We start from the raw sequence: 12,731 nt of genomic DNA, 5'->3' as shown, positions 1-12,731 counted from the left end.
TATTCAATGTAAGCATCGACTTATGTTTGTATGTGAACACAGGGTGCGGCAGCTTTTATATCGGGATATTAATATTGAATATAACTTTTACACCGAAAACCAGCCGCTGAAATATAAACGATATTTTTAGAGATAGCTAGGTCAAACAAAGAAGTCTATTTGAGTAACTGAAATTCATTCGTCATCAATGTAACGCTATTGTGTAATCAAAAAGTAAGCTAATATCTTTGAAAGAAGCTGATGTCAAAAAGCGATGACGTTAACGAGTCACGCATATCTCCAGATTTTACTAACGCTGAGTTCTATTAAAATTATTTATTATTATTATTTGTAAAGCAATATATAAGCTCTCCAGACTATTGATGAGCTCATGTCAAACCGTCATATTTACATACAAAATATTTATTTTTTCAATGTTAATATGCCGATATAACCGATGTGACACCCTTTATCTCATACGCGTATTTGCATAAGTTTACTGTCCCATTTTTTAGTTCAAATTACATACAAAACAAATACTTAGTTTGAAAATTAAAGTACGAAGCCGTGAAAAATCTACAACAACAACAAGATACAAAAACATATTTGCGAAATTTCGTGTAAACAATAATAAATATGAGTTTTTGCGGTTCCCACCGGCCGGCCGGCGTGTGAGTATTGAATATCACTTGATGGTTGCTTTGAATGCGAGTTTGTTTCGTAAGTCTTTCGTTTTGTACTCACGACAAGCACATTATAAACAAACGTAGATTACTATATACTATATGTGTCTATATTATGAGCAATTACTTATTTTTTTCGCTTATCGATAACGATATTCAAACTTATTATTTTATTATCTCTAAATTTTTGTTTTTTTATTTTTTTCTGTAAATTAATGACAGACATTTTAATCACTACTTTTACACACACATTTTGCTGCGATTAATTTACAAAACAGCAAAAACAAAAATTATGAAAGATAAAACACTCAGCAGACGAAAAATGCAAAACCAGTCTTCGTTGCCGTAGCATTCCTTTCGCTTGTTGTTGCACATGTATTTGATTCGGCGGCGGGCTGCCGACAGTGCACTTGCTCAAGATCGGGTTCAAGATTTTTTTCGCTGCCAACTCCGACTGCGACTGTAGTCAAGCGTCGACAGCGAAATTTCAAACTCAGCTTGGATTAAGCGCTCACTGCAAACCGGCCCGCGACTGCTGCACGTCATCACAGGCGGCTGCTTGCTTGAGCAAGTTGCTCTTTCACTGACAGGCGGCCTGTCCGGTGGGTTGGTCCGCCGGCCATAGCGGCGTGTCGTCGTACGAGTGAATGCCTTGACGACTACGAGTATTTTTGTTGATATTTCAAGGTCAAATTCTTTACTTGTCTCGACTTGTCTTTTACACGTTTGACAGACAGCGGCAAATTTGTGGTGAATAGCTGTTAAATTTTGATTATTTTTTTGTTGGTTTACTAAAATCCGCAATATGTGTAGACAATATTGAGAAGACTCATAATATTTTAGCTTTAAATTAGTTTATAATACTGCGCGCGTATTTATTCTACTACATATTTATGTCTCTTAACGCGATTACTAATAGTAGTTAGCATTTTCTTTTGTGACTTTTGCATATTGACTTTTAAATTTTTTTATTGACTTAAAAAATCATTTCCGCATTTACTTCCTTCTCCGCTCTTTTGTATATTTTTTTCAACTTCTAAATATGTATATTTTTCATACCCTCAATTAACCACGCTCTTTTGTTCTTTTTTCTAGATCCCTGCTTATACATTATGCGCTTCGCCAATAAATTGCAGTTCGGCGCCAAAACCCACGAGGTCTCCATGACCGCTTTGCGCATTGTCCAACGCATGAAGAAGGATTCGTTGCACTCGGGTCGCCGACCGACCGGTTTGTGTGGCGCAGGTAGGTTTATGATCGCGATTTTATGCATACTTAACCTATAAGCTTACACATGTATTTAAATATTGAAGCGCGCGTCTATTTATAGCGCAACATGTTGCTTTTAAATTGGTTTACATTACCGGTTGTTTTGCGTAGGATCATTAATTGGATTGATAGGACTGTGGGCATATTTTTATATCGTTGCATACCAACACATTGGTATACATATGTATGTACATATACAGATTCAGATTTTGCAGTATACATTTCTCAATTCCTTGGTATCCACAGCAATTTTGAATTTCTTTTAAACATTTCAATACTTTTATCTTAAGTTGTTAAAAAAAAATTAGACGATTTTTTAGATACCCTTTAGAGATACTTTTTGTCAGTAGTCTTTTTTTAAATAGATCATGGGTAAGTCGTGCTGTCATATTATTTTGGTTCAGTATGGTTTGGCATTTCCTCATGGAAAGACTTAGGTCCAAACGACGTTTACAAAGCGGTCAACTTTATTACAAAAATTCACGTTCTGTAACAAAATTGTTTCACACATTTCGCTTAACTTATGGTCAACATAATCGGCCTTCTAATCGTACTATTCGCAACATAATCATCCATCTTGAGACTCAGCATTCATTATTGAATAACAATCGACCGAATAGACCCCGTGCTGCACGCAGTGAAGAAAATATAGTAGCCTAAAGAATGTACACGAAGATCGTGGAGGGTCGATTCGGCTTCACCGATGAGGCTCATTTCTGTCTCAATGGGTAAGTAAGCAAACAAAATTTCCGCATTTGAGGCAAAGAGCAACCTGCAGAGATTCAAGAGCTGCCATTTCATCCAGAAAAATTACGGTTTGGTGTGGTTTGTGGGCCGGTGGAATCATCAGTCCATGTTTCTTCAAAAATTATGCCTATGAGAACGAATTAGTCCATTCTTCTGCCTTGTTTACCAATCAACTGTGACGGTTTGTAACGAAATGAAGCTTTTGTTACTTAATTTATAACTAACTCTATATTTTCTGATACCTCTCAAAGTACCAATTTTTACGTATTCTAGACTATTTGAGAAAGATATATAAATTTTTACTGAAATTATCGCTTACACGTCCAAATAAGTATAACCCGGATCATTTTGATATATCGCACACTAATTGCAAAAGAAGTCACAATACAAAAATTTCTAAATCAATTTTTTATATAATACATCAATTTGTAATACACTTATGTATCTACTTGCCCACGAAATTTCATTATCATCATTATCTCACTTTACTGGAAAATTACCGTTAAATCTACTTTTGTGATAATTGCGTCCTCTGCCTCCAGAACATTTACCATTTTTCGAGTTGTGGCACATATCGCAGTATATAGCTCATTATCTATCTCGATAAGTTTTAGATAATAAGGAAAGGTTGTTCGGTAAACAAATCCTCAGTGAAACAATTTGTCATATTCATATTTTTTTGCTAATTTGGGTTGCTAAAACTGAAAATGATAGCACAAATTTCATTACACGTAAGATTTTTGTATTGTAGTCAAGGGGTTGATTCCTACAACCACCCTAATTTACTAAAATGACCAAAATAGCTGTAAGTGATGCAAAACTTTTGAAATAAAATTCGTATTTTGGACACCTCAAATGCAACACAGACTTCTTAGCACATCCGTTGCAAATATTTCCTTCAGATTTGTTCTGTAGTGATATTAGAGATATTCGTGATCAACATCATTTTCTGTATTTCATATTCTAGGGGAGAGCATAGGGCCTCAATAGAATAACTCTATATAATCCTATTCTATCCTAGCATCTTTAGTTCATTCCATGATTGTTGACATTCATCGATTTCTTTTTTTTTGGGGGGAAGTTTCTCCTTGACCATCGATTTCATATGGTCACATTGCGACCTCTACGCCTTCCTTGGGGGTTTTAATCCAGAGTTTGTAGTTCAATTAGCGCACAAACTTCGATGATTGATTGCCAAGTGTTTTTGATTGGTACAAATTATTCAAAGACTGTCGAGAACTCGTTGATGACGAACCACGTTCGAAACGCCTTCAACGTCTACTGATGATCAACAACGTCAATAAAATAAAGGAATTGATGCCTTGAGATCAACGATTAATGGTCTGAGATTTTACTGGCATTTAAAAAAGAGTAAAAGCACGATTGGTTCCGAAATCACCAATTTTTCTCAAAAAACAACGAGCGTTAACGTCTGTAAAACAATGCCTTCCGACTACCAGAATGTCATGAAATGTATTATTACGACCCGGAAAAAGACCATCAATCGGCCGTATGGGGCATAGGAGGGCCGCAGTCGCAAAAACCACATCAAAGCAGGTCAAAAATCACAGTTTTCTTCGATTTTCTAAGTGTGGTGCACTCCGAATTCCCTCCGACCAGCCAAACAATCAACAAGGAACACTATTTGAATGTTATACGTCATTAGTGTGAAGCCATTCGTAAAAAGAGGCCGGAAGTATGGGCCGACAACTCTTGATATTTGCTGTATTGATTTTTCGTTTGTTTTTCCCCAATGCCTGATTTAGCTCCGGGGAAACCGTTTTAAGTGAATTGAAAACATTAAACGAGAATCGTTACGAACATTGAAGGCTCCACCTGAAATAGACTTTAACAATTTTTTCGAGGGTTGGAAAAAACATTTCCACAAATTTATTGGGGCTAAGGTGAATTACTTTGGGGACGACATAGATTGTTAAGAATAAATTAAGAATTTTAAAATTATGAACAAAATCTTACTATTTTTTGCTCATAGTAATATATGGGAAATTTTCTAAAAAAATACAAACAATTACCCTACCAAACGATTCAAAGTTTCTTTTTTATTTCATCCACCTATTGTATATTAAATACGAGTACATCGTACATTTTGCCGAAAATACATATGTATGTGTACACAAAAACACATGAATTGGACACACATTCAACTACTTGCTTATGGTTCTCGAGTTTGCAATTCTATAAATTTCAAATTGTTTAAGCAAAATGGAAATGGCAAGAAAAATGACTAAATATGACTTATCACTCTGCGTTCTTAACAAATAGAATTTCCCATATTGACATGTGCCCGGGTAGCTCAGTCGGTAGAGCATTGGACTTTTAATCCAAGGGTCCAGGGTTCAAGTCCCTGCTCGGGCGGTAATAAATTTTTTATTAATTGAATATAAAATGAAGAAGAACTCTTTATGGATATGTATATATATGTATATGAAAATGAATGTAAATTAAAAGTAAAGCATTAGTAGTAGGAAATCTATGAGTAAAAAGTAAAACCTATGAATATTCTTTCCTTGAATGAAAACTAACTAACTGAAGAAATTAATTCAATAAACATCAAACATCTTCAAGAATCACTAAAATATATCATTACGTTTAATTGTAGCTTTACTGATCGCCGCACGCATGCACGAGTTCAGCCGCACGATCCTCGACATTGTGGGCATCGTGAAAATACACGAATCTACAGTGCGCAAGCGCTTAATTGAATTCGCGGACACACCCTCCAGTGCGCTCACCTTGGATGAATTCATGTCTGTCGATCTGGAAGCGGAACAAGATCCACCCGCTTTCAAGGCGGCACGGAAAAAGGATCGCGATCGCATTAAAGATGTGAGTGTTTTATTTAAAGTTATGATTTTTTACATTGAGCATTATTAGTATTTGAGCATTTGTGGTTCCCGTTGTAAATCTCATTTTCCTAAATGATCGTGTCACTTAAGAATAAACTCAAAAACATTACCTAGCATTGATGTGTCATATTTGACAAAATGAGTACAAGTGCCCGGCTAGCTCAGTCGGTAGAGCATGAGACTCTTAATCTCAGGGTCGTGGGTTCGAGCCCCACGTTGGGCGAAGTTAATTTTTTTTATTATTTTTATTACAATTTTTTTCTAATTTCACACTATTTCTAGTATAACTATATTCCAATATGACACATAAAACTAAATTACCGATTTCTTTATATTCATGTACACTTCACAGATTGGCGAACATGAGTTATCCAAATTGCAAAAGGAAATCGATACACACCTCGAAAAAGATCTCAAGCGTATACAAAAGAACACCATCAAACGTCTGACTGGTGGACTTGGCGATATAGGAACCGACAGCAATTTCGAAGAAGTCGAATCGGCGAATTTCATTGAAGAATCCAATCTTGAGGCCATCAAAGAATGCCTCGCTGGCACACCCGATGTTATGGGACCACAAAAAACAGAGAAAATCGTGCTAAGCGGTCTTAAGCCGGACATCGAGTCTATGTGCCGTCCAGCACCGAGTGAACTCCTCGAAGTGGAAAAGGCCAAAGAGAATGATGTCATGGAGGACTTAGACCTGGAAGGACTAGACGATGAAGAAATCAACAATTACATACTCACGCACGAGGAAGCGGAGTACAAAAACAACATGTGGAATGCATTAAATGCCGAGTATTTGAAAGAAATGCGCGAAAAGGAGGAGCGTCTGGCCAAAGAACGTGAAGAGGGTAAGCCGGAGAAGAAAAAGCGACGGCCACGGCGCAAACCGATCGGTCCCTCAACCAGCGCAGGAGAGGCTATCGAGAAAATGCTGCAGGAAAAGAAGATCTCAAGCAAAATCAATTACGATATTTTGCGTACGTTGACAGAAGGTGGTGTAACTGCTGTCAGCACGACAGCCACAGAGGTTGCGGCAAGCGAGGCTTTAGATGTGAAAAATGTGCCAATCATTGAAACGGGACCCATTAAGCACAAGAATAGGTGGGTGCTGCACTTTTAATGTAATTTTGCAATTACTTTATTGAAATTGTTATTTCTTTTTGTTCAGTCGCGCCAAACCAGCTTACACTATTGGTGGACCGGCAGCCAAAGTGCCTAAATTGGAGATGGGTCTGCCCGTGGCTGAGGAAGCGGCGACACCAACGAAGCAGGAGCCGGTAGTTGTCGAGAATGGTGAGCCATGGGTCATTACTTGAAATTTCAAGTACCAATAACGGTTAATTTTTTTGCGCAGATGACTTGGATGAGTTCGTCGACGATGCGGATGCGGACGGCGATGCTGAGGTAGAGCCTGAACCGGAACGTGAATATTCCTCGCTGAAGGATATGCTGAACGATGGTGAAGAAGACGATTACTATGGCTATGATGACTATTGACCGCCATTTGGACATATTTGCTTCCTAATAGAGGGCTATGAAATTACATATACTATTACACGAGCGAATCATACTTTATTGTAGTAAAAGTATGCCAGATAACTCACTTATATACTAGAAATATTTATATACGTATACATATTTAGATATTACTGCATAGAAATTGTTCACGTGACGAAAAAGATTATCTAGGGATCTCTCATGTAATCTGCATTTGATTTACTTTAAAGCGCAGCAGTATCCAGTATAAATAATAATATAGACGGCACAAATAAGTGCATTTTCAAATGAATATTAAAAATAAAAACTATAAAACTCTTATAATAAAATAGTCACATGTTTCACCCTGTACTATGCATTTTGAATGCGCCTAAAAGTATGTTGCTTTTAATAACTCAGTCATTGCTGCGCACAAAAATGCATTGCTAGTGTCACTGAGAACTCCCAAAGCGCGCATAAAGCGCAGCACATGTCGGTTGCAGTGGGTGGTGGTGAGGTGTTTGTCACTTACTGTGCATTTCTGCGCGCCTGGTGTCACAACATAGGATTTTAGCCGAACGAGAGATTTGTGTTTTAATAATTTTTTTCTCTGCCGTACGGTATCAAAAGGGAAAATAATAATTATGACATATAATTTTGTTTAAAATATTTTTTTTTTAATAATTTTGTTTAAAACATTTTTTTTTTTTAATAATTTTGTTTAAAATTTTATTTTTTTTTTTTTATAATTTTGTTTAAAATATTTTTTTTTTTTTTATAATTTTGTTTAAAATATTGTTTTTTTTTTTAATAATTTTCTTTAAAATATTGTTTTTTTTTTATAATTTTCTTTAAAATACTGTTTTTTTTAATAATTTTGTATTAAAATTTTTTTATAATTATGTTTTATATCATTTTTTGTTTTAATAATTTTGTTTGTAATACTTTTCTTTTTTTTCTTATATTTATCTTAATAATTTATTATAAATCATATTAGTTTTTTATTTTATTAAGTTCTGTTCGACAGGTTTATTATGAAAATATAATAAATATAAAGAAGTTAATAACTTTTCATGGAAATCAGCTCAGCGTATTGACTATATAATCATATAAATTTTTTTCATGTTTCACCATTTTATATATTAGTGACATCATTTCGTTTTTCCACGTACTATAAAACATAACAGACTTATAAACCATGATAAACTCTACTAAATGCGTTTTTACTCAACACGTTTTTATTTAAATAAATCTTTGAATTCATCGACAGCTGCATTTACAGCCTTCTTATCACTATCTGGATCACCGAGTAGCCTACAGTTTTCGAGGTTCACACCATTTTCCAATAATAATGCGATTACTCGCGTTACGTGCAGCACACTGCCGCTCACTATATGTGGAAAAGTATAGCCATTCTTTTCACGAATACAAAACATTATACGTTTCGACACGAAATCGCCATAGTTGCTAACATTTCCCACACATATGTAGCGTTGTTCTGCCGGTGAGTACATTTGTATACTTGCACGTAGACATTCGGCATTAGTTAGCGCACTCGCGTCCTCATAGATTACACGAAAATGCACACCCAATTCTTTGTAGAAATCTACGGCTAAATTTAAGATCTTATCCATTTGCTCCTCTGCTTCCTCTGCACTTTTGGTGGCAACAAACGTTTGCACAGCATTTGTTTGTGTGGCAGTGAAGAGGTTGTCAACTTGCCCTTCTTTATTTGCTACTTTCACGTAACTTCTACCGGGCGCCACCATAGGTATTGGTAAGGATTTAGGAAAAACTACCAGACGTGCAAAAGCTGCTAAGAAACCTTCAAAAGTTGCACCACCGGTTAAATATGCACGATTAACTTCACTAATTAAATCCTCCTCTTTCACTAAGTGATATTTTTCCAAAGGTGTTGCACTTGCCTCTAAAAGCACCAGACGCGCAAAGTCCGGGTTAGCCATTTGTAGGAAACCACCTTTTTGCACGTAATAATTTGTCAACGCTTGCATGCTGTATACATCGAATTCTGCTAGTGTTCCGAGCATATAGTAGCGACTATTGTTGTAAAAACGTATAAGTTCTTTATTGGCTAAATGCGTGGGCTGCTGCTCTTCACATCGTGGCGTTGGACTGCGGTAAAGCAACTTCTCAACATTGCCTTGTGGACATTTTGGATGCAAATGATTCGGCAAATTTAGAAATGAGTGTATAAAGTCTTCTTCAATTGGATAATTTTCTGTCTTAAGTGATTTCAAAGCATTACGCAAACTTACTCCCTTCTCCTTCAATTGCTCGATTTCTTTTGTGGCAGCGCCCACCTGAAAAAAAATTTTAAAATAAATATATAACTTAATCAATTTGAGCATATTTTCATACCGCTTTCCACATACTTTATTTAGCTCCTTCAGTTTTTTCGACACTGACTCACGTTCTTCCTCCACTTGTTTTATTTGATTTTTCATACTTTGAAATTTCGCATATTTTGTCTTTAATTCATCAAGATTTATCTGCAATTTGCGCGCTTTTATGCTTTCTTCCAATGGTTCGTGTTGGCTGAGGGTCTCCTCAAAATCCATGTACGGTTGAAGTGGTGCATAATTCTTTTTCGCCTTATCACCGGTTATGTAGAGAGCAGAAATGCTTCGCTTAATTGGCAGCTGCTGTGCACTTTTTAACAAATATTTCGTAGTATATCGAAGCAAATACACCATTGTCGTATTATTTGTGTGTGACTGTAAAATTCGCATTTACTTTTATGCAATAAACCTAATAACTATGTTTTTTTGTCAACTAAAATGAAATGCTCGTGTTTGAAGGATACGCAATGAGAACAGCTGATTATTGTTTACGCAATTCTGAAATGCCGTGTTGCCAGATGGTGTTTACTGAAAAATACAATCAAATATTTTGAACAATGAGGTATTCAGTATTATTTATATGAGGCTATTTTGTGAAAAATATAAGGGGTATTCTTTTGCTCTTGAGTTTTATTAGTAATTTCGTAAAGTTTTGAATTTAAAAAATTAATAAAAAATATAAAAATAATAATTAAATATATTTAAAAAAATATTCTTAGATACAAAAATTTTTTTATGGAAATAAACAACATAAACATTTTTATAGATCGGTACAATTTTTTTTTGTTTCGTGGATAATTGGATCTCCATATGATAGTTAGTGTTTGTTTGAACGCTGTTTGAGATTCTTATATATTGAGTAAATTAACTTACGGTGTTGTAAATTCAAAGAAACTGTAAACACACATTATAAACTTACTTAATATTTAAGTTTCCGGCAGGTACATCGTCGAATACTCTCAGAGTTGGAGTGCTTTCATCCATTCGGTCGACATCTTCTCGTCTCTTAATTAAATGTCGTCGTGGGAGACGGAGCCATGTTTAGAAGTTCACGCAAGTGAGAAGCGTTATACACTTGGTAGTGGCCAGAAACGGTTCTTTTACATCTAGTTCAAGTAGCTTTCAATTTGCGGTCTTAGACCAAGTACCAACCTCTGGATAGCCAAAAAACATCCATTTGAAGGCGAAACATCCCTCCCCAGGGTTGTGCGTTGGGTTTGGGACCCGCCACGTAAAAAACACCCCGAATAAAAAGAAGAAAGCAAGTTTCATATATGTACATATCTGGTAAATAATACATACAGTCGCATGCTAACTGAAAAGTGTGGAAAACCCTTGTATATACATACATATGTTTATGCTGCAAAAATTGAAATAATATTCGGGTATTAATTAATCTTATTTTTTCATATTTTTTTTTTAACCATATTCCGGAAAGCAGTTGTACTTATTAGCTCATATTCCATTCAAATCGAATGAAAAACCAGCAGGGTTGTAGTTGTTACTAATGTAGTGTAACTTTTGATAAAGATATTTAAAATTTTGCAGGTTTAAATTATCTTATAATTGCTTGTTGTTATTGTTACACATCTACAACTACATCTTATGAAATTATATTTTTAATTCTTGAAATTTATATACGAGGTGTGTTCAAAAAGTATCGCGAATTTTGTGTTTTTTCAAAAATTATTTATCAGGGACCGTAACTCTTATGACTTTTATCGAAAAAATCAAAAAATAAGAGTTATTTTTGATTTTTATATATTTAGATCAAAAATAAAAATTATTTTTGATTTTTATATATTTAGATCAAAAATAAAAGTTATTTTTGATTTTTATTTTTTTAGATCAAATATAAAAGTTATTTTTGATTTTTATTTTTTTAGATCAAAAAATAAGAATTATTTTTGATTTTTATATTTTTAAATCAATAATAAAAATCAATTCAAAATTTTTATTTATTTATTTTTTGCTGTTATTATAACCGTATTAAGAAACATATTATGCCACAAATTTTGAATTTATTTTTATTATTGATTTAAAAATATAAAAATCAAAAATAATTCTTATTTTTTGATCTAAAAAAATAAAAATCAAAAATAACTTTTATTTTTGATCTAAAAAAATAAAAATCAAAAATAACTTTTATTTTTGACCTAAAAAAATAGAAATCAAAAATAACTTTTATTTTTGATCTAAATATATAAAAATCTAAATTTAAAAATCATACAATATTTCGCATATAGTTCACCTAAAAATCATGATGGTGTAAACAAAACTTTTCTACGATGTTCCTTTACGTATGATTTTTTTTATTAAAAATTGTAAAATAACTCTTATTTCCGGTCCCTGTTATTTATTTATTCATGAAAATAGATCTATTTTGTCCCTTTCAAAGTAATCCCCATGAGATATTATACACTTGTGCCAACGGTTTTTCCAATCTTCGAAGCACTTCAAAAAATCAATTTTTTTGTATCTTCTTTAGCTCCTCCTTCGATGCCGTCTTTAACTCGTCAAGAGAAGCGTGACGTCGTTGTTTGGTGGGCCTCTTCAGTTTAGGGAACAAGAAAAAGTCACAGGGGGCCAGATCTGGGGAATACGGTGGCTGCGGCATCATTAGTGTGTTGATTTTGGCCAAAAAGTCGCGCATAAGCAACGATGTGTGTGAGCAGGGGCGTTATCGTGGTGCAAAAGCCAATTTTTGTTCTTCCACAAATCCGGGCGTTTCTGGCGGATTGCTTCGCGCAAAATGCAATTTTTTTTTAAGTTCTTTGTCGATCTGGCAGCACAATGCTGATCTATAAATAGGAGTGATCACTTCAAAATTATACCAAATTTAAACTTGTTTCTCGCTCAGAGTCATTTGAAGTAATTAATTTGACACAGAGATTATAACAGCCCGGCTAGCTCAGTCGGTAGAGCATGAGACTCTTAATCTCAGGGTCGTGGGTTCGAGCCCCACGTTGGGCGCACAATAAATTTTTTTTTATTTTATTGAATATACAATACAACAATATGTAGTTTAAGTTTATGAAAATTGTTTATTATTTGTTAGTGTTTAAAATACACAACTATTTCAATATCGCTTGATTGAATGATGTTGTTTGCTATATACATACATAACATCACATGACACACACACTCAACGTGCGTATCTTTCTTCTGTAGTTAACACGTGCTGATGGCTGTCAGGCCTTGACAAATGGAGGAACATATTGGTTTTATTTCTACTCTAAAAAGTCTTAGGAGTTTTTGAGATGACTCTTAATGGAAGAACTACGCTCTGAAGATGTTCTTTGCCTTCTAAGGAACGACCGCTCAAAGAAAAAAGTTTTTAATGT

The 12,731-nt window shown here is 34.6% G+C and overlaps 2 protein-coding genes and 3 non-coding genes across 6 annotated transcripts in view; 4 read left to right on the top strand and 1 right to left on the bottom strand.

Moving 5' to 3' along the window:
• LOC105227557 (transcription factor IIIB 90 kDa subunit) overlaps positions 1–7,375 on the top strand; it is a 44,153-nt gene extending 36,778 nt beyond the window's left edge. For both annotated transcript variants that reach the window (XM_011206961.4, XM_011206960.4), the window contains 5 exons: positions 1,758–1,907; positions 5,299–5,525; positions 5,898–6,652; positions 6,720–6,844; positions 6,906–7,375. In XM_011206961.4, coding sequence (XP_011205263.2) covers positions 1,758–1,907; positions 5,299–5,525; positions 5,898–6,652; positions 6,720–6,844; positions 6,906–7,048 — 1,400 coding nt within the window. In that variant the 3' untranslated portion in view covers positions 7,049–7,375. The remainder of the gene's footprint in view (positions 1–1,757; positions 1,908–5,298; positions 5,526–5,897; positions 6,653–6,719; positions 6,845–6,905) is intronic.
• Trnak-uuu (transfer RNA lysine (anticodon UUU)) lies at positions 4,982–5,054 on the top strand. The gene has a single exon. It is a non-coding gene; the product is annotated as a tRNA-Lys (tRNA).
• Trnak-cuu (transfer RNA lysine (anticodon CUU)) lies at positions 5,696–5,768 on the top strand. The gene has a single exon. It is a non-coding gene; the product is annotated as a tRNA-Lys (tRNA).
• An 869-nt stretch (positions 7,376–8,244) lies between the features above and the next one.
• Positions 8,245–9,870, bottom strand: LOC105227555 (serine--tRNA synthetase-like protein Slimp). The gene is made up of 2 exons (XM_011206951.4): positions 9,421–9,870; positions 8,245–9,348 (listed from the first exon to the last, which is right to left on the bottom strand). Exons 1-2 carry the CDS (start codon positions 9,775–9,777, stop codon positions 8,266–8,268), a joined length of 1,440 nt encoding a protein of 479 aa, XP_011205253.2. The 5' UTR covers positions 9,778–9,870; the 3' UTR covers positions 8,245–8,265.
• A 2,417-nt stretch (positions 9,871–12,287) lies between these two features.
• On the top strand, positions 12,288–12,360 carry Trnak-cuu (transfer RNA lysine (anticodon CUU)). The gene has a single exon. It is a non-coding gene; the product is annotated as a tRNA-Lys (tRNA).
• The last annotated feature ends 371 nt before the right edge of the window (positions 12,361–12,731 follow it).

Source organism: Bactrocera dorsalis, chromosome 2 (genome assembly GCF_023373825.1).
Source record: "Bactrocera dorsalis isolate Fly_Bdor chromosome 2, ASM2337382v1, whole genome shotgun sequence".
NCBI classification, from domain to species: domain Eukaryota; kingdom Metazoa; phylum Arthropoda; class Insecta; order Diptera; family Tephritidae; genus Bactrocera; species Bactrocera dorsalis.
Note: the sequence above shows the minus strand (reverse complement) of the source record. Positions and strands in the feature narration are given on the sequence as shown.